Raw genomic sequence first — 27,478 nt, 5'->3', positions numbered from 1 at the left:
GGATTAAACACAGGACTAGAAGGCAAACATTCCTGATCCCAGCTCGCCCTCTGCTTTGCTGCATGGCCTTGAGCAAGTCACTAACCTGTGGATAATTACAATATTTGAACACACAGGAGACCTGTATGATTTAATTAGTTAATGTTTGCAAAGCACTCCAAAGATAAAAAGTGCTATATGAATTGTAATCATACTCTATTGTTTTGAGGCATTTTATTCCAAAGCACATTTGTGTAAACATGTTTAATAATGTAAAATCCCAATAATGGCAAAGTTTGATAACTACCTTGAAATGATTGGCACTTCTTAGACTAAAATTTAAATTAATTAACAGATTTAATCTATTTTTGAGAAGAAAATGATATGAGACAATTCAATATGGACACTGAACTGAAGCTGGGAGGCAAAATCTTTGAAATTTCGCTTGTAAAGGTAACAAAAGAGGCACACAGAAGTGTATCTATGAACTCACACATGTTACAAATACTTTTCTTGCTGTACTGTGATGGCCCCCAAAAGAGCCTAAGTGTTGAGTTACTTTTTTTCTTCTTTTTAGCAACCAGACTTCGGTTACAGTTTCAGGGTTAATCATTAGACCCAATGAAGTTAATGGTAAAACTCCTCTGGACATGAACAGAACCGGGATTCTTTGGTTCTTCCACCTTATTATGCACTTAATTAAATACTTCTCTTAAAAGGAAAATATTACTCCTAGCAATGGTATGGTACAATACACAGTGACGAGCAATGTCTAGCACTTCAAAGTGATTCAAAAGAAGCGAACAGACACCCTAATGGCAATGTTTCCTTGCTCTAGATTCAACAGTCACGATAACTTACCGTTACAGGGGAGACAGGAAAACATAATTTTGTGTAGACCAAGCTAAAAGCGCTTTTATTTTCAAATTAGCTTTCTTCGGGGAACAATTTGACAATACCCCTATCTCCTAACAAACTGTCATTTAAGCAATATCGTCCTTTCAAAGCAGGCTCTGTTTGATTTACTGTTACCATCCACCTGGCCCTTATTCCTAATGACTGCTGGGTGATGGCAAATCTGTTATCCTGGCAAAAGGCTCTGGGATATATACTGGCAAATTTCCACGCCAAAAATCCTGGAATCTCTGTGTACACACACAGTGGCATCCTTAGATTGTACTGACCAACTGTCAAGTTATTGAACTTTTTTTTTTTTTGTAAAATAGCACACATAATTAAAAAAAAAATAACCCTTTTAGAATAGTATAGGTCCATTTGGATTACAGATAGCAAAGGCTCATAGTTAGTGTGTACAGAGCAATTGCCAAAGATATATCGGGCTTTCAAGCTCTTGCAAGAGAAGTCCTTAGTGCAGCTTTAGGCACGTTCATTTTATATACAGAGCATTTAGAGAACTGAAATTCTACTAGAAAAAAAGTTTGTCAACTGCCATATAAATACACTGCAGGAGAAGTCAGTATTTCTTTAGTGAGTTGTCTGAGCTGCATGTAGGTAGGAGAAATCACACCTCTAGTCATTGCAGCAGTCCAAAGTTCTGATGTACTGGTTCAGTTTCTTCTCGAGTCACAGACTTCCAGCATGGCTTTACAAAAAATCACATAGTGGGGGATTCCTCCTGTACAACTTCAGCAATGTTAAGTTTATCAATCCTCCTAAGCCATTCATCCAGGCTCCTTTATAACCATTAGGGAAGGCAGGCATCTCCAAAAGGTAGACGATCCAACTGATGAGATGACTGGACCTAGAAGTACGCACATCTCTCCACTGAAGAAAGACAAAATACTTGAGCCTAACTTTTAGATAGATTAAATTGTGAGAGACTAACCTTTTCTATAAGGATAAGTCCAAACTGGACAGTCCAGTGCTGCCCAGAGGTTCCCCAAGACAGGTGAGACACAACAAACCTCTGCCAGCTCAAAGACGCCCTTGGGTCATCAGCCAACATCCGCCCCAGCAACACTTCTCACTGCAGAAACCTTTTCTGCCTCAAGACGCAAACCAAAACTAGAACAGAAACACCCCTGACATAATGACACAGTGGGGACATCAAACATAATACAGATGATCATCCATCTTACAGGGCTCTACATCACCAGTGTCTTTCATCCATCTTACAGGGCTCTACATCACCAGTGTCTTTCACTTATATATCGGCATTCACCCCTCCCTCTCTATTAACGTTAAATAAATCAGTTCAGTTTGCAGACGGACTCTGGAGGAGGCTGAGGAGAAGTGTCACCACATAACAGGACAGTTCTGCTTTCTGAGTGTGGGGTTCAATTTTACCACAAGAGTGCTGCAGCAACCGTGCGATCTGCTGCTCTAAAGCTCTACTGCAATGGAAACATGCAGCCCAGACTTGGGAAATCTTCATGAGAAGAGTAAAACTGAAACTGATGTATCCCCATGATTTTGCTTTGGACAAATTAGCATTCTCCAGTGAAGAAAATGCTTTACTGAAAAATTCTGGACCAGCACTAGTCCGTTCTCCATCTGTAAAATCACCATCCAATTGTGTGCCAGTTTTAAAACGAGCATTTGCTCATGAGGGGTGGATGTACCAGAGGAGAGAGATGCAAAGCTCACATGAGTACTGCCAAAAAATCCTTTGCTTATGTTTCTTCAGGACAAACTATTTTGTCTGTAACTAGAGGAAAAATCTGAGGTGAAAGTTCCCTATAATGAATATCACAATGGTAGTAACGACTGCAGCTGAAGCAGGAAAACAGACAGTATCAGTCTAGAAGAAGAATGGCTGATGGGAACAGTTATACACCTCAAAAGAGATGGAAATCAACCACAGAAGTTGATTCATATTAAAGAAGAACAGGGAGAAAAAAAAGAAATGTAATTCAGATTTGAAAAACACATATCAATTTAAGAGTACACTGATATAGTGGCTATGCTGTCTCTCTGCTGTGGAATTTCCTTTTTACTAGTACAATATCCAAAACTATCTTCCACTGTATTGCAATAGTAAAACCCAGCAAAATTTAAAAATAAAGTAAGATGACCACATTAGCATCAATGTATCAATCACATAAGGTCGCCAAAGAGATTGTGGGGAAGGGTCACAGCCCCTAATCTCATTTTCATAAAAACACTCAGCAGCAGCCAGCTCAGCCCCAGGAAGAGTTCACGCTAAAGGTCACCACAGTCACATCCGAATGACAAATCACATTTCTATGAATTAACTGCAGCTGTAACTACTAGTGTTCAGGACCTCCTCTCAGAATTTTCTCTCTCTTCATTACCCCAGAAAAATAAGAAGCTACCTTAAGTGTCATCAGTTCATATGCACAGTCCATCTTTTCCTTGACAATATTTGAAAGAAAAAATGCTTTGATCACGGGGATTCCCTCCGCCTACAACCTCTACAGTGAAAAAAGTCTAGATAAAGAAAGAGGAATTTCTGTATCTTTGGATCATTACCAATACACTGATCAGAAGTTCGTGCTAAAAATCATCCTCTGTCTCTCCCGCTTCTGCACATGGGAGATATTAGATTGTGCATGTTCAGGGAGAGAGAGCTGCATGCTGTAAAATAATGCATTTTACTGCACGAGTGTGCAGGGGAAGGAGGAGGTGAATGCCCTGCTCAGGATTTGCATTACTGTGTACAATGGAGATGGCTCTTGAGCCCCGCTGCAGCAGCGCTGCCCAGGGATGGAAGGGCTGTCAGGATGAGGAAACAGCACCCTGCCTCCAAAAAGGGCCCTTAAAAAGTTTTTCTGGCCTTCTAGGGCTTGACTGATGCCTTCACTTCCCTTGGCTTCATAAAGATTTCTAGAGCGTATCTGAGATTTGACCCTGGATATATGATGCTGTTCTTGCTGTGTAATAAGCGTCAGCGGTGTCAGGCACATAGAGGCAAATCTGCTCTTTGCTACAGAGCTACATGTCAAAATGAGTTTGTAAAACACGCTACAAAAAGGATGAAATGCTGCTTACAATGCAAAGCCCACTGAAATCTACATATTGCTGCAATATTTATTATCAGTCAGAGCATATTATTTGAGATTAATATATTATTCTTAGCCCATATTTTGGTAAGGTATTGTAACCACCATAAAGCATAACTGTCACATAAAGAAGTTTCACCAAAGTACCCTGCTTGAAATAATGACTTTGTTTATCTATAACTTTACATTATTGATTGGGTTTGCTGAACTGAAGAAGGACTATGACATCATTCCAAAGAACCACTGAGAAGTCTGGAAGCCCAGCCAATATACAGCTAGCAGCAAGAAGGCCAATTTCCTTAAGAAAAAAAATAGTCATACTTGGTTATTTTACAAATATGCAAGCAAATTACATTTTGTTTAAATAAATGAGAACTAATGTGAAACATGTGGCTCGCTCTGTCTGATTGTCACAATTTTTACTGGTAAGAGGTTTTTTTCCTAAGACTATAATGTACCTGACACAAAGCAGCAACACAATGAGATGCCTTCTAGTCTTAGAGGACATGAAAAGCAAAGCTTTCGTACAGGCATTTCAAACTGTCCTGTGACCCAGCGACAAAAGGGTAATTTCCAAGACAATGAGTTTAGAAATGGATGTATTAAAACACCAGTTCCTCCTCAGTCACTGACTAGTTGATTTCCTTCAGCTTGTGGTTAAAACCTTGTCATTAGTTGTAGACAGCGATAAAGTCTCCCCTCAGCCTCCTTTTCTCCAGGCTAAACAGCCCCAGTTCCCTCAGCAGCTCCTCATTACACTTGTGCCCCAGGCCCCTCACCAGCTTCATCGCCTCCTCTGCACTCTCTCCAGTATTTCAATGTCCTTCTTATGATGAGGGGCCCAAAACTGAACACAGTATTCAAGGTGGGGCCTCACCAGCACCGAGTACAGTGGCGCAACCACTCCTCTAGCCCTGCACACACTATTCCTGATACAAGCCAGGATGCTGTTGGCCTTTTTGGCCACCTGGGCACACCTGGCAGATTTAGACCCAAGGGGAGATGCTGGCGCATTCAGTGCTGTCCTGTCCCTCCCAGCTTCTGGCACGCTGACTCCCCAGCCAGGTGCTGTGGATTGCTGAAGCCTCACCTCACAGCAGAGATCTGCAGTGCTGACACGTGTGTCCTGGGCAGCTGTCTGCACCGCCTGCAGTCAATGCAGAGGAACGGGCGTTCGTGGGCTTGACTCGCCCTCTACCTAAATTAGACAGTTAGAATAGGTCAAAAGAATTACCACCTGGACATGCCAGCTGCTATGCAGCCCATATGCAGGGAGGTGAGACAACTCGCTTGGATGCAGATGCCTATGTTGCAGATGTCTAACCAGGCAGGACAGAGCCCCACAGACAACACGCAGGGAAAGTCAGGAGCCTCACCAAGGGAATCCCCTACAGACCTGCGCATGGTATGAGGGGCTGCACAGGACCAACCCAAAGCTAATAGCTACCACAGGGTATTTGAAATCCCTTTCTGCTCCTGGAGAATAGGCAGCAATAGGCAAATATATACATACATATAGGTATTTATAACTCTTATGTAGGATAATTTAAAATGTGTCTGAAAAGTAATCAGAAAAATCGTCAACTGTTGTCTCCCACCTGACACCAGCATCCACAAACTAGGCTTGGTATTTCATTTAACAAAGACAAGATGCACAACAGCAGTCTGGCACTGAAGAAAAGGATGCTGCCATCCCTTTGGAGGTCCCAGCCAGTATTCCGCAAGAAGAGATGAGTCTCTCTCAGCAAGAAGTTATTTTTTATTGCCAACTGTTTAACTATTTACAAGAAAGAGATTACAAGCTCACTTAAGAAAGAACACACTCTGTGGCACAGCCTTCTAGACTCCGAGGTCCAGCCTACCTCACTTCGGCACTTAGCTTAGACCTACGCTTTACTGCCTACTGAAGCAGCCTTTCTCTGCATGCCCCCGCGCTGCCTGGTTATTCACCAGAACAGTAGGTGCCTTTCCATATCCTCAGAGGAAATTCCTGTCTGCTAAGTTTAGACACTGAAATTGAGCACACAGCGTCTCCCTTTGGAAGGCTTCAAAGGCACTTTCCTCTCTCCAACAAGGGTACGTAGAATGCGGGCTTTTATCATCAGTAGACTGCTTTGCTAAATGTTAAATACTAAGGTACATGGTTACATAGCTAAATGAAGAATAGAGCACACCTCTAAGGCACTATATTATAGACCAAGAAAGAAATAGATTGAGTGGAGTTGGTATAATGTGCTAATGTCTCTTTTCAGCTCAGCAGCTGTATGTGTGGTGTCTGTGACTGAGAATGAATAAAGAAGACACATTGCAGATCACAGTCAAATTAGATTCGCCTAATGGGGCTTTTGAAATAAACTAACAGATTACTGTTTAAACAAAACCCATAACAAGGATGAGTTTATGTTATATTATTAAATTTCTTAATTTAATTCTTAAGCTCTAGAGCCAGCCAAGTAATATTCAACACATTTACCTTCACAAACTGCGGAACACATTGTGGAAAAGCTAAAAAAGCTTTTCATGGTTTGACCAATTCTGCAAGTGTTCAAGCAATATCAATTGTAGAGAACAGTATCCACTTATCAGGCATATATTAGAAGTATTTTCTAGCACTCTGTGCTTCCTCTTTCCATTAATTAGACAGAACTATTTAGTGCAAAATCATGATGGGTTGTTTTATTTTGCTGGCTTATTATGTGTGCTATAAACTGAGAAAAAAATATCTAGCACTTCAGGGCCTGTTGCTTTAACTAGTGAATTCAAAATATGTGTGAGGCCTGCCTATCAAGTAATAGTGTCACTGGTGAAGAAAAACTTCCCTTCCTTTATCACTCTAAGAAGGGCAACATGCTAATTACAGGCAGAGCCAATTCCCAGCCTTGCTCATAGAGACCTCCCTCTCTCCTTAAGGGGAATATAGGTTTGAGGATGACAGTTACTGTGCTTGACTATAAGACGAATTAGCAGATGTCTGGTGAAAATGCAAAAAAGTTACCTCCTCCCCAAATATGGCTTAGAAACATCAGCACTTATGGCTAATGATAGTCAGGATAACAAAGCAAAACGTTAAGTACTGTTAGATAGCACATTAAGACACTTAAAATGCATCTATAAAAAAATCATATAATAACAACGTCTAACGGCCTTTATTATATTCCTTCCTATTTAACAATGTCCAGAATGTCCATATTTTGAACCTCTCAGCTACAGAGATGTGTTTTGTGGGTGTAGCACAGGCTTCAGTGCCTGGAGGCTCTAGTTCTATTTCCAGCTCTGCTTCAGATGTACAGGGTGACCTTTACGCATAACCTCATTTTCCTCACCTATAAAATGGGGATATTAATACTTATTTACCTCACAGTTGGTTCCTTTCCAGCTGCTATAGTGACTGAGCAAGCTCATGCATCTACAGAATTGCTAATGCTCATGATAAATTGTTTTTTTTTTGTTTTTTTTTCTAAACAAGCAGTACAGTTATTAAATTAAGAACTTATTTGTCCGTTCACAAGAATTTGTTTGTGCATCCAGTGAGTAAAAATACACAGAAAAATAATAGCAATGGAAAAACTGCTGAAAGCCCCTTGTTAATTTCCTTTCAACGACAACGTCCTTCAGGAGGAATGCAGGCAGCTCCTGTTTGCCAGAAACTAGAATGAACTTCTTGATGCTGCTTTCCATCAAGAATTTTCATAGTTTTTGAGTGAAAGTCTGACCTGGTCTCCCTTTGGAGAGGATACAAAAAATTCTGCAAGCTCCACAAGTAAACACAGGAGAAGAAACAATTTCAATTTGACACTTTACCTAATAATGAGGGCGGAAAGAAAGAAAGGGAAAGAGAAGCAGAGTGAGATACACAGCCATCTCCTCCTACAGAGAACAATGCTACACACAAGAGATGCTGGCAGGTACACCAGCTCGCAGATGGGGGTCATCCCTGTGGTACAGACGAGGGCCAGTGCCCCCATCAGCCCCAAGCACCTTGGCAACACTCGTCCCGCTCTGAGAACGTGATACTTACTCTTGTACTGCTCTGGCTATGGAGAGCGCTGTAGATCCAGTTTCATTAACGCTATCTAAGGTCACATTTGGCAGGTCATCATCATCACTGTCACTTTTAATTTGTCTGGGAGATAGGCCTCGGGGGTCCATTTGTGCTGGAAAGAGACATATAATAGATTAATATGAGCGTGCTGAAATTAATCTCATCCCAGAACAACATCAGGGTGCACAACACATCAGCTCGCTCGGGATGGATGGCACTGCTTGTGCTGAGTTCCCCAAATCGGGTGACAGATAGACAGATGCACCAGGTAGTGCCACAGCACGGCACAGGCACTCCCAGCCACGCACTCAGGCCACGCCAGCACCCTCGGCACACCTGAAATAAAACTGCATATGTAATAGTCAACAAAAAATCAGTTTACCCTGAAGTTACTTATCCTGGCTATCTTCAGAAAGCAAAGAGGAAGGGCTATGTCCACTTTGCAACACACTCGAGAGTAAATTTTACAGTAATTTCACAGAATCACAGAGTGGTTGGAGTTAGAAGGGACCTCTGGAGATCATCTAGTCCAGCCCACATGCTAAAGCAGGTTCATCCAGAGCAGATCACACAGGAATGTGTCCAGGCAGGTTTTGAATGTCTCCAGAGAAGGAGACTCCACAGCCTCTCTGGGCAGCCTGTTCCAGTGCTCTGGCACCCTCAGAGTAAAGAAGTTTCTCCTCATGTTTAGATGGACCCTCCTGTGCCTCAGTCTGTGCCCATTGCCCCTCATCCTATTGTTGGGCATCACTGAAAAGAGTCTGCTCCCATCCTCTTGACACCCACCCTTGAGATATTTATAAGCATTGAAAAGATCCTCTCTAGGCTAAACAGACCCAGCTCTCTGAGTCTCTCCTCATAAGGAAGATGCTCCAGACCCCTAATCATCTTTGTAGCCTGCTGCTGGACCCACTCCAGTAATTCCTTGTCCTTATTAAACTGGGGAGCCCAGAACTGGACAACAGTACTCCACAATTTCAGGAGTGAGCTTTGATTTTGACTGTCCATCATGAGATGTCAGGCTGGGACCCATGTCACTCCGGTTAACTAAAAGTTAGGTGTCAGAAACTCCCCAGTTGTACTGATTTGTGATCCAGTTCAACACCAGTGTCAACCTGTGAAGGAGCCTTCCCTCCACATCACACATGGCAAAGCTGCTGCATCTAACTTCACACAGGCAACTAACCTTCTGGTGACTGATGTCAGGCAGGCTTAAGGCAGACTTTCTGAAAAGTCACAGGGTCTCAGGTCTTACAAAGAGCTGCAGATCAGGAGCTGCAGGATTGTTTTGTCCATTCACAGCTTACACTGTCCATACTCTATGGCAATGTGCTGGCTGCCTCGTGCTGGACACAGCCAGTTCCAAACCAGCCACCACAGGGCATGGCTGAACCCCTTGGGGAAAATGTATTCAAAAAATTGTAAAAAAAAAAGCCACATGGGCAGAGCGAGGAAGAAAGTGTGAGAAACAGCCTTGCAGACATGAAGGTGAGAGGAAAAGGAGGGGAGGAGGTGCTGCTCCATGGTGGAGCAGATTCCCCTTTACCTGGAGAGACCACAGTGGAGCAGAGGAACAATATGAGGAAGAAGGAGCAGAAGAGAGGAGCTGTTATGAACTGACCCCAGCCCCCATCCCCCTAAAGGAAGGAGTGAAGTTGAGCTTGGGAAAAAGGGGGCAGGAGGTTGGTACTTACCAACCTAATCTATTTTTATTTGGCAATAAATTAAGTTTCACCAAGTCAAGTCTGGTTTGCCCATGACAGTAACTGGTGACCCATGAGCTCTTCCACCTCATTTTCTCCCCACTGTCCCACTGAGGAGAAAGAGTGTGACAGTGGGTGGGTGGGCATCTGGCCAAGTTACGTTTGGTGTCAAAAAGAGAGGGAAATGGAAAAAGGAAAAAAGGAAAGGAAGCTATCTGCCTTCCCTCTTATCCTGGCTGCTGTCTTCCAAAGGGAAGCAAGTACAACCTGAGTGTGGGCAAGGGAAGGAAACCAAGATGGGTGTCGGGGGGACTATGAGGCACAAGTGTGAGCTGAGATAGTTCTGAGGGGAACTGGGGGTTGCTTGTGTCAGGGGACAGACACAAACTTGGGAGGTGAGGTAGAGAAAGAGACATTCCTCCTCACCCATGAAATACCACGTAGGGTTAGTAAGTGCTGAGAGACACCGAAAGCAGCTGGAGTAGAGAGTAAAACTGGAGAGATGCCCAACCCTGTAAGGGAGGAGCAGGAAGGGAGAAGGCAGGCAAAATGATTTGTTTAAAGAATGTGTTTATTTTGGTTGGCCAGGTGAAATAGGGGAATCCAAGATTATTTATTTGAAGAGCCAAACGTTGCAGTTTGTTAGCTTGGGCTCTCCTGTAACACCGTGCCAGGGACAAGACACCTTCTGGGTCTCACAATGTGCTTTTCAAGAAAGGTACCTGTCATTCCTATTCAGGTCTGGCTGCCCACAGCCCTGGACAACAGGCATCACAGGCTCCCTTTAGAGATCATGAACAGTTCAGCAGGCCTACAGCTAGACAGCAGCTCCCAAACCCACAGTTACATTTCCCTTTTTTCCATGTTTCTCATGTTACTGAGCTATCTGACTCTAGAAAAAGTGACTAAGTTACACTGGAGAATGGATGGGCCGCAGACACCACGGAGCTGTGCAGACAAACGCAGCACAGATGGACAGCTGGGCTCTCGAAAAGAAAGCACTCCCCAAATGAGTGATGACTTGAGGGAAAGTTGGTCTTAAATTTTAATTTATGTCTTAGCTATGAACCACCTCTGAGTAAAAGAACAGCGAGTGATTATAACTACCCTTTCAACTGCATTTTCTTAATGTTAAAGAACTTCATAATGAAAATACTATTAAAATAAGTTTAGTAAGCTGATGCAACAACCCCTTCAGGAAGGACAGTGCATTTACAGATTCACAGTGTGACTTCTATTAACTTTCTGCTAGCACGGTCTAGGTGCCTCAGTAATGCTGGCTACATTTGGACTGCTTACTATTTCTTCATGTATGGTAAAGAAAACATCTTTTGCTTATCAAAGCAAAGACTGTTGACAATGAACAATGTCCTGCATGAGACAAATGTACAGCAACTCAGAAATCATTTAAAACTCTTAATTGTTTTAGGCAGAATGAGCACCATTCTGACTGTGCTGTTTAAAATCACAACTTACACATGATGGCATTCAATGCATACCTGAGCACTAGCGATAATCTAATATTTGATTTAAGAGCAACTGAACCATCTAGTTAGCTGATTTAGCCCTAGAAAACAATTCGGAAAGAAATGCTGTTTCTGAGGATGTCTTGTTTCCTAATGTTCCTTCTTAAAAGCAACTTCAAGTATGAGATTATTATTATTTTTTATTACTTCTTCAGTTTTTCTTAAAGTGAATCGCATTACAAGAAGTTATATGTATCTGCCCAATATTTAAATGCTGCTATACATGATGCTTTTGTGAAAGTTGATGTTGGTAAATAAAATGAAAATTGTAACAAAAAAAATATATATGCAATATTTTGTATTAACGGTAGCTTAATCTAACTTACACTACAGCAAAAGTTTGAAGTAGCTAGCTCAGAAACTTTTTTAATGTTTAAACTCAAGCCTAACTTGAAATCATGAAAGTTGTTACATGATTTAATCTGTAATACAGTTATTATATACAGATTTTAATTATTTGAATGTGAATACACAGAGAGATTGTGTAAATGTATATGAAAAATCTTATGTACTTTTGTTCCTTGTAAGACATGCTGTTTCATTATTATTGCAGATTGCCAGCTCTTAAGTTATTATTGAGACTCCTGTGATACTTGGTGGTGTTTTCAGATTACCAGAGGAATGTGCTAGGATGAAAACTTTCAATTAACTTTTGTCTCTGCTCCATGAGGTAAATCCTACTCTTGTGTACTTGTAACACAGCCATGAAGTTGCCAATGGGGTTGTATTTTTGCACCTAGGGATAATATGGCCCACTGGGCACATTCTTCCCCACCGGACGCTGTTTGAGCACATCGTGCGGTGCTTGAGCAGGGTGACAATAAAAGGTGAGGAATGGAAATGCATCAGCAGGCAAATTCAGAGGCAATTAAAAGACATTTTTGTCATCTTTTTGCAGTGAAACTAGCTAAAGATGGTAACAGAGACTGAGGGAACAGCCGGAAGATGTGCCAGGGGAGGTTTAGGCTGGACATTAGGAAAAGGTTCTTCACCCAGAGGGTGGTGGAGCACTGGAACAGGCTCCCCAGGGAGGTGTCACGGCCTCAAGCCTGACAGTGTTCAAGAACAGGCTGGACAACACCCGCAGACACACGGTGTGAACTGTGGGGTTGTCACGTGCAGGGACAGAAGCTGGACTTGATGATCCTTGTGGGTCCCTTCCTACTCGGGACATTCTATGAATTAAATTAGATAATGATCTAGGGTTTATTCCTTTCTTTTTTAAAGTTGATCCACATATACACCCTTGTTTGTCACCCTCTCCATTTGTGACTTCTTCTCACCTTGTAGACCAAGGTGTCGGGGAGCCAAGGTGACTAACCCAGAGGCTGAACTTGGCCGCTGCCAGCTGGTGAACACCGCCCTGTTTCCTCACCAGCATGGCTGCAGCTGCTGCAGGGAAAAACAGCCTTTAAAGCTATTCTCTTCCCCCAAAATGAGCCATGTCAATAACCGACTGGCCAAAAGCCCAAAAGATATCTCCTCCTCACCACTCACTACAGTGTGCAAACTGCAGTACAGGATTTTTATACATCTGCAGTTTATGACTCCTACTTATGTCAACAGCTTTGACTTTCTCTTGGACTCCTAAGAACAACCGTTGAACTGCTGGCACTAAGGTTTATAAAATACCAGCAGCAGTTCATAAACACTGAATTAAGAGTAATTATTGGCCTAATGAGCATCAAACTGGAAAGAACGAAGAGATGAAGTCAAGAGATAATTTAGCAACTTAGATAAAAAAGGTGGAGGACAATGAGTAATGGAACGCAGTTGGCAAGCGAGGTGGAGGAGAGCCCAGAGAACATGCCAGTGCATTTTAACCTCCCTTTGTGCTGTACTTTGCTCTGATGAACAAGCTTTGCCTTGAACTTAGGACCATGGTCCAGAAGAGACCCGGCTGGGTCACTGAATACAAGTCTTCCCTATCACAAGCAGACACATTACATTAATAAAGCTCAGGTCTTAAAAATGAGCTGGTTTTCTTGCCCTTGCCACTCCTCTTGAAAGGCAAGACTTGTCCAACAGAGTGATCCGGTAGCTTTGTGAAGTGTGAATGAGGCTCAGGCAAAGCAAGCAAAAAGAAACGAATTAGAAACTGCTTTAGTGGGAGAAAGGTGTCACTGAAAGAGTGCACAGGAGCTACAGAACCAAGCTGTGGGCACCCCATGCTGAAAAGACTGGTGAGCCAGGGGAGTTATTCAAGAACGTCTGCAAGTGCTGAAGGCTGCAAGCGGCCATGTCGCCTTCTGTCTTTGTTAGCCTCAAGAAACAATGATCCTTTTTGCTAAAGACAGTCTAGGGAATTGCTCTTGATGCATGTACACATATGCAATCATTCCTCAATGGCGCCTTTGCCAAACTGTACCAAAAAGCACTATCCCTTTGGGTGGCACAAGTGAATTCACTCTCTGCACTTGTTCTAAGGTAAGATGTGCAAATGAGTCTCACATACCAGCCTGTAAATACTCCAGAATGTGGTCTATCATCATTAATACTGTATCTGCCAGCTGTCAAGTGCCAGTAGGAAAAAATCCGATCTGGATCAGATATAAGCTTGCTGCTATTTCTATCAAACTGAACAGTTTCTTGGCTTTAAAACTGATGCTGGTTATGAGGGCCAGACAATAGCTGATCCTGTTTCTCAGGGCACAACTGCCCCTTCTAAAATGCTGAAACAGATTTAAACTTGTATAGCAACTTTTTAATGAGCACTGATTGAATCTGTGCTTTCTGGCACACAGCTGCATCATTTTTGACATGATACAGGATTAGCCATGCCATGGAAGCAAAATCTCCAGGAATGACCGAGCCTGCCGGCTGCTAAGGGCAGACGAACCCTTTGAGACAGGACACAGCCTCCATCTGCCCATGGGAATAACCTGAGCACAGGGCCATGCCGTCAGAATATTTTTATCCTTCTCCAGTCTCTAAACTTGTGCTCCTGTCTGTACTGAGGCATTTCTTGGGAAGTGGGGATCGCAGATTTAAGTCTCTCTTTAAATCACTGGTCATCACACTATAAAAAAGATATAAAACTACTGGAGAGTGTCCAGAAGAGGGCTATGAAGTTGGTGAAGGCTTTGGAGGGGAAGCCGTATGAGGAGAGAGTAAAGTCACTTGGTCTGTTCAGCCTGGAGAAGAGGAGACTGAAGGGAGACCTCATGGTGGCTACAGCTTCCTCACCAGGGGAGGAGGAGGAGCCGGTGCTGATCTCTCTTCTCTGGTGACCAACCCGAGGGAATGTCAGGAAGATGTGCCCAGGAGGTTTAGGTTGGACATTAGGAAAAGGTTCTTCTCCCAGAGGGTGATGGAGCACTGGAACAGGCTCCCCAGGGAGGTGTCACGGCCCCAAGCCTGACAGTGTTCAAGAAGAGACTGGACAACACCCTCAGACACATGGTGTGAACTGTGGGGTTGTCACATGCAGGGACAGGAGTTGGACTCCATGCTCCTTGTGGGTCCCTTCCAACTCAGGGCATTCTATGATTCTCTACAGGCAGACGAGAGCCAGGCATTTCTCCTCTCACTTCTCACACACGTGGCGGTGTTACTGGGCTACTGGGTAAATGCTACCCCACATCTCTAATATTCGGGCTCCACACAAATATGTCCTGATCACTTTCCTTCTTTCCAGCTATTATTTAAGGATACACCACCCAAGCGCTCTGACCCGATCATGTGAGGCCAAGCGCTGCCAAAAATCTTGCAACTGGATGTTTGTAGTAAGTGGCCTGAACCTGGGCCATCTCATGGGTGAAAAAGGCCATACACTAACATACTGCTGTCACCACTTACCACGACCTGATTTTTTTTTTAATCCAGTCAAATTTCATGCCAGTGAAAGGGATGAAAAGTCATCCCACCAGGAGGCTCATGAAGACCCAGTAGAAGTAGTTTCACATCTACATGCTATCTTTGATTTAAAGGCAAATCTGAGCCCCTTGGGTTAAAGATGAACGAAATATTTAAAAGCAGGAGAAAACTAAGTAATCATCAGGAATTTTGTCTTTCTTTATAGCTAAGCCATGTAGCATTAAGTAATGCTGAAATGATTTATTATGAGATGATGCTGCTTGGCATGAAAACAGAGAAAATTTCAGCTTTCCGCAAAACTGAAGCTACTGGCTCATTTTATCTTAAAACCTCCTTTTCTGCTTTAAGTTAACTTCTCTGCTAATAACTTCATGAGCATATATACATGTAGGCCTGCTGATATACCACAACATTATACATCCTGAAGTACGCTTAGTTGTTCTCTTAAAATAATTAAAAATCTATTTCTGCTTTTAGAAAGGATTTCCATACTCAGAGTCCGTTTCCTGTTGCTTCGGACATCAAACTCCCCACTCTGCTTTCTCTGAAGGATGACTAGGTATTCAACCTGCTAATCAAAATGGTGTCTCATGATGGGGTCTCCAAACGGACCCAACACCCACCCACGAGCAGGGTGACACCAGCCCACAGCGTGGAGCGTAACACCAGGGCCTGTGCGAGGTGGGACATCAGCCTGGATGGGGGAAGCCCCTCTGGTCCTGCTAGTTCTGATCCACACCCGGGTGACGTGTTTGCTCTTGCAAACATAGCCACAGGTTTTTATGGCGATGTGAGTTTAAATGATGCAGAAATGTAAGGTACCTCAAATAAGACAGAAAAAGAATGTTTGCTATTGCCAAATGTCTTTCTTAGGAACTCCTTTCCAGCTGCTTCTAGTGCACGCTGGCATACAGCAGCTAAAATATTAACTGTAAGCAAAAGTCACTTTGCACTAACCTCCATTAGGAATGGAAAACCAAATGCTACCCCCCAGACCCCAAAAACTCCCCTTACAAGAATCTCATCAGCACTGCTGTACACACAGGCATGTCCGTGTGTCTGCAGAGCTGGAAGAACTGAAGTAACAAGGCAACATTTGCTGCCAGACTCCTAGAAGGATGGCATCACAGAATCACAAAGAATCACAGAATGTGAGGGATTAGAAGGGGCCTCAAAAGATCATCTAGTCCAGTCCCTCTGCCAGAGCAGGAACACCTAGATGAAGTTACACAGGAATGTGTCCAGAGTAGGAGACTCCACAACCACCCTGGGCAGCCTGTTCCAGTGCTCTGTTACCCTCACTGAGAAGAAATTATTTCTCAAATTTAAATGGAACCTCTTGTGTTCCAGTTTGATCCCATTACCCCTTGTCCTATCATTGGTTGTCACCGAAAAGAACCTGGCTCCATCCTTGTGACACTCACCCTTTACATATTCATAAACATGAATGAGGTCACCCTTCAGTCTTCTCCAAGCTAGAGACCCAGCTCCCTCAACCTTTCCTCATAAGGGAGATGCTCCACTCCCTTAATCATCTTCATTGGAAAATATAGTTAAGAAAATTATATGGCACTCATGCTGTAGCACTATTAATCTGCCAGAGTCAGAAACACCACAAAAGAAGTAGTTTGAACATAATAGCAACAACAACAACAACAACAACAACAACAACAACAATAACAATAATAATAATAATAATAATAATAATAATAATAATAATAATTTCCCACGGAATTACATTTCCATCAGCCCCCTTCCCCTCTCAGAGCCCTGGACATCAGGGGCTGGGTGACACTGGGAGGAGAGGGAAGAGCCTCTCACCTCCTGTCTTCAGGCAGCTATATTGCAAATACAACCACCCCATGTCCTCCCGCTCTCTTCCCACCTGCCACGGTTCCCTTAAAGCCAAAGAAACATCTCTGTTCCCAGTAGCAACACTTAAGAAAATGATCTTTGGCCTCATGGACCCTGTGGTCAAATCTGGAAGAGAAGTAATTCACAGGGGGAGACACTAAAACCAGTCACCATCACTAAAACCAATAACCTGCCAACAGTTATGCAGGAGAACGTCAAAGGAGAATGTCACAAACACTGCTGTGTGTTTCTAACAGTAGAAGCAACACTTCCAGGTGCAGATGTACAGGAGCTGATTGAAATGATGCCCTCAGAAATTAAGTGTTAGTTATACTCAGGTTTGTTTAATGAGTTTTAGGAAACCAAATCCTGGCTTTATTGACCCAACAAATACACGGCAATGACGGTATTCATTATTTTCTCCTTCTAAGCTGGTTCATACTATATGAACCGCATATGCAGCATTTTTTTCCTATTTAAAGTTCATTATAAGTGTTTTACACAATGGAAAACACTCTTGAGAACATCTATCAGATTTTCAATCAAAACAGCTTGATGTCTGGCCGGGGCAGCAGAATTGGTCGATTTATTTCATAAAACTTTATGTACAAAGGAGCAGAATCCATGAACCTAATGGTCAGAATATAGAGTCTACAGGGGTAATTTTTATTACGATTTATAGCAAGATTACCCATACTCCACAGTTTTCAGATTTTATTGAGATTTTATGGGACTATATGGCTAGAACAGTTAACTGCCCTCAGCATATCTGTGGTTCACAGGGAACAGGAACTGGCACTGAACGCACACTGTAACTAATCTACCAGAGAATATTAATTGCTATGATCCAATCAAAGGCAATATCTAAAAATCATTTCACCAGTCAAATAATCTGCCATAAACCTGTAAAATAGCTATGTGGAGAAACACAGAGGTGAGAGTGATTGCACGGATGTAATATATGCACATATTTAAGCATCTCTGTCATTGGGTTGTATACTTAAACATATAACACCTTTTTTGTAAGCAAAGGACTTTTCTCTTTCTTAGCTCTTTGCATGCCACAAGATCTCATCTACACGCACACAAAAAACCCCAATACACCAAACTACTGAGACTACTGAAATTTAGACCTCCCTAAGCATGCAATACACAAATCCTCTATCAACAAAAGTAGATGGGGAAAACAATAAGGACAGAATATATTTAATATTAACTAAAATATGGCAGAGCCACTACAAAACAACAGCAGACTGCAACTTAGACATTGCAACAATCTGGAGAGATTTTAGACACCAGCAAGTTTCCAGCAGGTTGGTCCAAGGCACAATAAAACCCAAGGTGGGGGATAAAATAAATGATGAGTGTTACGCATCTGTTTCTGCTGGATCCAAAATTGTGGGCTAAAAGCGACTAGATTAAAGCTCAGCCCTGGTGAGAGTACAGAGCTGAAGGACCAGAGGCATTTTGGGCATGAAAGACAAGGAACTAACATCTTCCAAAAGGTGCAGAGACTTAGAATACATGGAAATGGACTTCCTCATCCTCCTCATGCTGGGTGTCACAAATAAAGTTGCAATACACATTTACCCCATTCCCAACCCCAAACCTGCTCCTAGTTAAAAACATACATGTTGTTAAATCCACTGCTGACACATCTTAAAAGAGCATGTGCTTCCACAGTGTAAAAACCTAAGCATGTCACTAGTGAAGTCACCAGAAATACAACTTTTCTGGAGATTCCAGTTTATGGGGACTTCCCACAGTCAACCCAAGCTGCTTTGCCTTCAAGCAACTTCCTTCTCAATTCCAAGTACCACAGCGTATCTTGTAACTTGTGTTTTAACTCTCTATTCTGGTGAGAATTACTGTTTACTATAGTCCTTAAATATACGCACCATCATCTCCAGGAAGATGGGTCCCACCCTCAACACAAGCATCTCCTTTGCCTGCGTCCAGATACCCATTGCCAACCTGCTTCTCCTTTCCAAGCACTGCCAATACTTCTTCCAGATTGACCAAGCAAAGAGGAGGAGAGAGATTCCACGTTTTGGGGGGCAGGAGGGTGGAGGTGGACAGGTTGAAATATGTACAGCTGCAAAAACATTTTTGTGTATAACAACAAAAAAAATGAGGGCTAGAAGTAAGAACTCTCCACCTCAATGCAATTCAAATCCAAAATAACCATCTACTAAAATGTAGAAAGGATAATCACTTCATATGAAATAAAAAAGGCAACACTACTGGTTTTAATTAAGAGTCTCTTCCATAGCATGATTTATACAAACAGACCATATAATCTGACATTTAAACATATGGAACGGTTCTCTAAATTTCTAACTTTGTACTACAAATTGTGTTTACTTTTGTGGAATAAACTTTACGGAGGGCAGAAATAACAGGCTGTACTTTAAAAAAAAACCAACAAAAAACAAAAGGGAATAGATAATGTAATGTACTGGTATTACCTGCTTTACATCACAGAAAAATTTGTAGCAGAAGGTATTGCATTTGCTACTTGTTAATATATCCATGGTGAGGAATATGGCACGTGTAAACTGTGAAAAGGACACAATCTAGGTCTATACACAGATGTGGTAACATAAAAATAGTCCACCTCAGTGTCATTACGGATGTTTATGTACAAGGGAAGTGGATGAAGTTCAGCTGGCAAATTTATAGCGTTCCGAACACTGGATTTGGCAACTGGTTGTATCTTCTGAAAACTTTAAAACCCTTAAGAGTGAGAACCCCCCAAAAACATAAATATCAAAGTTGGTGCTTGGTGCATCATCATCATGAGGGAGCTTCTAAAAGAATCTTCAATGAATGGAATAACTCTTTTGAACTACAGAAAACAATTTTTATGGATATTTTGGCAAAACCTGCTGCTAGAGAGACATGCTTTGCCATTAGTATTCATGGATATTTTCTAAAAGCAAATCAGTGGAAAGACTCAGGCTAATAGGACCAGAGTTTGTGGGGGAACGTGTTGGTGCCTTGTTGGGCCCTTTCACTCCTGTCTGTCTGAGCCTCTCCTTGTTCCCCTTCATCCTGCCTACCTGCCTAGATCTCTTTTCTACCCTTCTTTTGCTTCTTCCTCTTTCCTCTGTTTCCAACTCATTCCCATTTTTCCTCTTGAACATGTTCACACTCCATAGCCATCTCACCACCTCTCCTTTCCCCTTCCTCCCTTCCATCCTGCCCCTCTCCCCACTGCCCTGACCCTTCCAAACTCTTCTTTCCCTCTTAGACACAATATTTTTTTACTTTACCCTTTCAGGGGACTCATACTTCTACTCAGATTTGCAAACTTGGCTTGGTTTCCCCAAGTACTTATAAAGACAAAAAGAAAAACGACAATGGTCCAAACCAAACTTGAGGTTCATGGCACAAAGCCACAGCGGTTCTAGAGTTTTTCACCAAAAAAAAACTGGAATAAATTTTTCAACATGAAAAATGCTACATTTTTTTTCTCCACACTCAGGAGGAGTGGAATAGATTTTTTTTTTCTTGAAACTTTACTCAAAAAGGAATCAAAAAAAAAGAAAAAAGAAGTAGCCTGAAGCAGACTTGAGGCATGGAAAACGTTACACTAAATGGTTAACACGTAGACAGACTTTAAGCAACTGAAGGCAGGGTTTTAAGAAAATCATCAGGCAACCTTATCTATAGGTGCTGCTACCTGCTGTGCCTCTAATTACACCTTTTAGCAATCCTCACCATTGCTGAATAGGGAGGAGAAAAAGGCAAGGAAAGCGTTTTTCATAGGATTATAATGCTATATTATACTTCAATGTATAATAATGTCTAGTGCTCAGAACACAGTCCACGCAGCAGAAAATCTCCAAGCACTTTTTAAGGCTTTGGACGACAAGCCAGCAGTGGTGACCACTGAAGGACATGAGCTTTGTCTCTTTGCCACATTGTAGAAGGTGGCAGAGGGGCCAGCCCAGACCCACAGGGACCTGTGCCTGGCTCCCGCCCCCTCCGTGCCCCCACACATTACTATGCATTGTGAATATGAAATAACGCAAAGATTAGGTTGTGGGAGGCAACTTCCACAGCTGGGCTGGTGGTGTGGGTGAAGCACACAAAGACTCCCCGGCTTGGGGGTCACCCTGGGGTGCCTCCTCCGCAGCGGGTCCACCAGGGGGATGTCAGGACGAGAATCTCCACGGTCAGCAGGGGAATCTGTGTGTAATGAGGGGTGTGTGTGTGCACATATGGGAGTGCTGTGGGATTGCAGAACAGTGTTAGAAATTCACAGGGATTTGGTAACTTTTTGTAAATGCTGGATGTCCAGCGGTGGGCTACAGAGATGATCACGGGCCTAGAGCACCTTTCTTATGAAGAGAGACTGAGAGAGCTGGGTCTGTTCAGCCTGGAGAAGAGAAGGCTGAGAGGAGATCTCATTAATCTTTATAAATATCTCAAGGGCGGATGTCGAGAGGATGGGACCAGACTACTTTCAGTGGTGCCCAACGATGGGGTGAGGGGAAACAGGCACAGACTGAAGCACAGGAGGTTCCATCTAAACATGAGGAGAAACTACTTTGAGAGTGCCAGAGCACTGGAACAGGCTGCCCAGAGAGACTGTGGAGTCTCCTTCTCTGGAGACATTCAAAACCTGCCTGGACACATTCCTGTGTGATCTGTTCTGGGTGAACCTGCTTTAGCAGGTGGGTTGGATTAGATGATCTCCAGAGGTCCCTTCCAACCACAGCCACTCTGTGATTCTGTGAAATGGCTAGTCTTGTATCACCAGTACAGAACATACCCTCCATTGATTACCTTCTAATTATGTGTTGTTAATAAATCCCTTAAAATGCTTCAATTGTGATTTTGATTTACATTAGGTGAACTGAAGGATTTTTATCCTGCAAAAAGCATCAGTCTGACAGAACGGTGCTTCTGTACTGTGATACCCCTGGCTCCTGTTGCCCCCGTTGTGGTGCAGCACGTGGTATAGGACCTGATGGGATGCTGCCGGCAGCTCAAATATACAAAAATTAACCCTGTGCAAATTTTCAATGCAAGTTTTCAATGCTACACAAAGGATTTGATTTAACGGGGACACCTTGCAAGTAAAAAAATAGGAGACAGAGGGCAGGACAGAGAGTAGAAATGAGCATATTGGGAGGCAGAAACGGAGATCTGCAACTCTCCTGAAGGAAGATGTGATGGGGAAAACCAGGATGAATGACGCCACAGAGAACAAGATGACAGTACGGGTTAGAAATATTAACAGATAAGGAGGAAGAGATGAAGCAAAGCCACAGGAACTCAAGGAACAGCCAGCAAGATGGGAAGAACTAGAAAAAATGGAAAAACAGAAAAATAAGGGGAAACAGAAGAGGAGTTAGTGATTTCTTGTGCTGGAGGGAAGACACAATTCAAACAGAACATGAAGAAAGGAGTACTGGCTTGCGCTGCCAAGAAAAACAGCTGCCAGGAGGAGAGTTTTATCTGATAGAAAGGAAAGTGGACTCTATGGATCCTGCGAAGCACCAGGGGAAGCAGAAAGCCACCTGAACGAAACACCTAGAGGCAGCATTAGAGGGATGGTGGTGGCCTTTGAAGGTTTTGCAAAAAAACTAAAAATGGAATGGTTCTCGTCAAACCTGGAAAGAAGAGAAAAATTCAGCATGAGGAAAGCAAAACTGCAAATAAAACGTAAAAATATTTCTCTAGATCCTCTTTCTTGGATTTTTCCCCTAAGTACCTGTACCTAGAAAAACAGGAGAGGTCTGAACTTAAGTCTGATGTAATTTTCATTAATTTTAGCATTGAAAGTATCTCTGTTTCAGGACATTGCGTAAGTCTCTTCTGAGTGAATAGGACTTAGATACAAGCTAATGTAAAATATCACTTTAAGTGCTTCCCAAGCACATACCTGGATCACCAACATGGTCTCTGATTTAGGCAAAAATCAGAAAGGAATACAGAGATTATGGGATAAATACTGTTGATGTTATCCGTGAATCGACTTTGTTTCAGCCTGTGTATTTTTTTGTTTCTGAACATGATCAACATTCATGTAAAAGCTTAAAGTTGTGACTCCAGATGATTCCAAACCTGCATTTCTCCTTCAGCTGGTAGAGGATCTGCAACCAATTCAGTCTGACAGCAGTGACCTGTTAGCATCTGTGTACAGTTATTTATTGTGTTCAGCACTGAAGTTAATTTATGCAACATCATTGCATTTTATTATTTATATTGTTTTACACTAAAGAAAGAAAACCGTGCTCCAGCAAAAGCTGACAAAAGATGACTATCGAGTGTGGATTGTTGCCCATTCTTCTTTCACTGTATTTATTCAAATTAACCTGAACATTTGTAACAAAAGAATTAGTGATAGCAAAATGGGTCCAACTGACGTGAAAAAAAAAATAAAGAATGCTTAATCCCTTCTTTTTCTTTAGCTGTACATTAATAGGTGCTGCAGGGCTGGTTAATGATGTCTGCCAATAATAAAACAAAGGCAATATTGTCAAGGCAGCTCAGGAGGCCCCAAGCTCATGGGCTGAAACCCCAATAGAACATTAAATTCTGGAATTTTGTTGACGAAACTGGGGTAGCAAAGTTCCAGTTTTACAAGATCAAGAGGTGCTTCCTATAGAGGAGGCCACTACCAGAGCCAACTAGCACCTCTGAAAAGAAAACAAATGCGAAAAATTCTGGATGAGCTCAAGGTCAGGTGCAGCTCAAAGCTCCAAAATCAAAATACAGATGAAAACTTTCCTTTTTCTTTTTTTCCCCAGACAACATGGTGAAAAGTTCTGCTTTCATTCATCGTTATTTGACATAACAGCACAAAGTCCTAAAATTAAGTCACTGTACAAAGTGTGATAAAACTTCTTAAACAGTCATTTTGAGGCTTAAAGCAAAATCCAGATGAGCTGTGAGCTCATTTTGTACGTCAAAGCCTGTTGAGAGGGCATGGTCCACACTTGTGTACTGAGGAACAGGAGGAGAACCAAAGATTTATGGACAACAGGATGGTACTAAACATTGGAATGACCCATCACAGTAGTTCTGTAGGATACAGTCATCAGTATATCGAAACCAGACATGAGAGTTGAAGAAAAAAGGTCTTTTAATTGTAGAAACCTGTTGATTATACAATCAGGTACGCAAGAGATGTTATAAGATGTGTTTCAAAATGTCCTGTAGTCTCACAAGTCCTAAAGTATGGTTATCTGTCAGTACTCTCCCTTCCCACCTAAAGCAATACCTAATTTCAGAGGAGAGTTAGCCATATTTTATTCACTCACACACAATGAACCTTGAAATGAGTCTCTCTCATTCCTTTCCTCACGTTCCCATCTCTGTCACTAATGCCTTCTTTGTAAAGCTACACTTTTCCAAGCATCTGGGCACATCTGTTTTCTCTTTTCTTCCTCCACCCGTCATGTCACCATCTCTAACAAGTTTTTTGCTCCCTCAGTAACTGTTATGTTCTCATTTTTCCTTTCTCTGCAGCTCTCCTTTCTGTGTTCTTTGGACACCTCTCCAAGAGTCTGTCTTTCTGGCACGTGCTTTCTTCCTCCCTTCACACCTCTGTGTGCCTCTTGGGTCTTGTGCCTGCAAAACTCATTCCCAACATACACACTCTGTGTGGCTTCCTTCACTTCTGCTGTTTAATCTGGAAGAAGAAACCTAATTCAAAGTACTGCACTGGCACTCCCTTGAGCTTAATAAAACCTTTCCTGCTTTTGCTACCACTCTTTGGTCCAAAACCCTTTCCTTCTCACGTTCCTACAGCCCAATGATTGCTTTCGCTTCAAATGGAAACAACCCCTCTGACATTCCTTCTCTTGCCAAATCTGTATCACCTGCTGAGTTTTCCATGTTCATCTATGATGTTTTATGTATTGTCATTATTCCTTTGTCCTTTTTCTTCAGCTTCTGGGGACGATTTACTCCTCTCAGGACAAAACTGGCCACGAGTTGCCTGAGCATCTACCACCACTGCTGACCTCAGTAATTTTAAAAATATTTATTTATTTTAAAAAGCACCTGGGATAAGACTTTTAGAAGTTCCTCCAGATAGTATAAATTATGTGTCTTTTCAGCAAATTACCCTCTAAGATTGTAAGCTAAGGGTTTTATAACTTTGTTACATTTTTCCTCATACAAGAGCAGTTTTAGAGATGCCTCAAAATGCACAAAACTGGTTCCACCTTACCTTTGACGTGGCTTCTCCCATCCTCCAGGAGTGGTACTACTATAGTGTTGTTCATATTCCCAGGCGATCTCACAGCTGTGTAGACAACAGGTACCGACTGTACCACCACGGGGATACGGTGCACGTGACTCATTTTGTTGGACTGTAAGTTCATGGGGCTTGAAGGTGGTACTGGATGGATAATGTGCAAAAACTGCTGGCCTCCAACACCAGATGCAGAGGCCACAAGAGGACCTGGAGTTAATACTGATGGTACAGATGCTGCTGAGGATACCGATGTTATTACTGTGGGTGATGAAGCTGGTCGACTAGAAGAAGAAGAAGTAGAAGTAGAAGAAGGGGAGGAGGCTGATGCTGTCATGGAAACCGGTGAAGATGAAGCTGCTGTAGGGGATGACCTGGCTTTGTTTATTGACAAGTCCACTGGTTCAGTCTGTGTTTGGAAATGGTCTGCGGATAATGAGTCTTCCACGGGGTCTGCCTTCATGTTGTTTAGTAACAAGGGTACAGCTTCCATATCTGGGTAGTTGTGGACGTTTGGAGACTGTTGAGGAAGGACAAAGGGACATAGTTACATGAGTGGCTAAAGATGACTTGCACACCTAGCTGCCAAAACACACATCACACAGCTTGGTCTTGAAAGCCACAGGATTTGATCCTGTTTCTAAAATGACAAATCATGCTAGAAAGCTCTGACATGTTCAGTTTGAACAGACCATTAAAAAATAGTTCTACTTCAATTTCTTTGAAGATGGCAGATTAGCTGTACAAAACCACCCGGTTTCTTTGCACGATTCAAAGTCTTAAGCGGCAACAACTTTAAGATGTCCAGAATTAACCACTATTTATAGTCACAGGACATTTCTTCCTAACATCTAACCTAAAGCTACAGCACTACTCTCTTGTGTGATCACCAATGGACTTGAAGAAAAACTGGTCCCCACCAATTTTCAAGCAGCTTTCTGCAGGCTTGAAGACTAATTTCTCCCTCCTTGTCTACACTTCTCTAGACCAGGCAGACCTTGCTGCTCCTTTCTGTCGTATGTCACCTTCAAAAGAAGCCCAAGCACTCTTGTTTATCCTTTGCAGAGATCTTTGTAGTTTTGTCCACACCACTTTTCAGAAAGCAATGCCTGAAGCTAAACAGTCCTTCAGTTCAGTGTATGACTTTGTACGTTCTTGTGTCGTTACTGATAATGAACTTATGGGTCAGTGCAGAGCCCCACGTTTGTACAGTTGTCCTGTTACAGGCAGCAATTGCTACAGCGACTCATTATTCTGAATTAGCGCATTAGATACCCTTTCCCATTGTTATTTTATTTTTTTTCCATATTAATTAAGAACAATTTTCCTGACATCACAAAACGATTTTATGCTTTAGACCAACTCTTTCAAAGCTGGTTGGTTTAAATTTTTTCTAGACTGGTGCCATCTGCTGTTTTAATTTTAATATTTCCATCATCAAAGAGGTTAATAGAATTTTTGAATAATGCTAGGCAAAAGATAGATCCCTGGAGAAGCTCATTTGATACATCTTTCCTTTTTGACAGCGCCTCATTAATAACCACTCTTTAAAAATGTTTTTTCAAGTAATTTTCAATAGGCAGAGCAAGGAAGGAAATGCCCATCGATAACCTGGCAGTAAGACAAAGCACAGCTCTCAGCTCCTCAGCTAAGCATCTCCATGGCTCCGCACCGCAATAGAGCTTCTCTACCGGCACATACACACCCTTATGTGCTGTACTACGGAAAACCAACCTCGATAAAAAAGCATTTGCCAAGCTACTTCAAACCTCACTTGACCCAAAGCAATTATTCCATACACAGATCTAATAAGCAATCTTTTTATGGCACCTAAGCAGCTCTAAATGCATTCTGTTGATCTCTAGATTATAGTATTGACTAAGTATCTAAAAATATTTAGTCGGAAATATTTAAGCCGCAAATACTTTAGTTTGTCTACTCCAAATGAGTTAACAAACAAGCTATGAATGCATTTTGGGATTCTTATAATCAACTATGTTAAATATTTTCATGGAGAACTCTCCTGGTTTTGAGTCAGAGCCAAATCTCATCACAGAATGGAGTTCTATTGCAAAAGAAAAATAGAAACACTAATATTAAAAATTGTAATAATAACAGCCAAAGTGGATATTATCCCCGCCTTGGTGTAGACCCCGTCTATTCAGCTGATTTAGCCTGGTTCTTGGATCTGACATTTCCCTCCATTTGAAAGCAAGAAGGTCTCTGGAACAGTGAGTCTCTTCCTCTATTCACACACAAATCAACTTAAAACAAAGAGACTCCAATTCATCCGGCCCCTGGACCCTGCTGTTCTGCTGTAATACAAATAACAAAAGGCAAAAAATCTCTTTATAAAAACA

The 27,478-nt window shown here is 42.2% G+C and overlaps 1 protein-coding gene across 3 annotated transcripts in view; it reads right to left on the bottom strand.

Annotated features, from left to right (window-relative positions):
- Positions 1–27,478, bottom strand: part of KLF12 (KLF transcription factor 12) — a gene marked incomplete at its 5' end in the record, with an annotated part of 148,189 nt that overhangs the window by 65,536 nt on the left and 55,175 nt on the right. For all 3 annotated transcript variants that reach the window (XM_080358963.1, XM_080358964.1, XM_080358962.1), the window contains 2 exons: positions 7,981–8,116; positions 25,095–25,638. In XM_080358963.1, the coding sequence (XP_080215089.1) occupies positions 7,981–8,116; positions 25,095–25,638 (680 nt within the window). The remainder of the gene's footprint in view (positions 1–7,980; positions 8,117–25,094; positions 25,639–27,478) is intronic.

Source organism: Nesoenas mayeri, assembly GCF_963082525.1.
Source record: "Nesoenas mayeri genome assembly, chromosome: 1".
Lineage (NCBI taxonomy): Eukaryota > Metazoa > Chordata > Aves > Columbiformes > Columbidae > Nesoenas > Nesoenas mayeri.
This window is presented reverse-complemented; position numbering and strand designations above follow the sequence as displayed.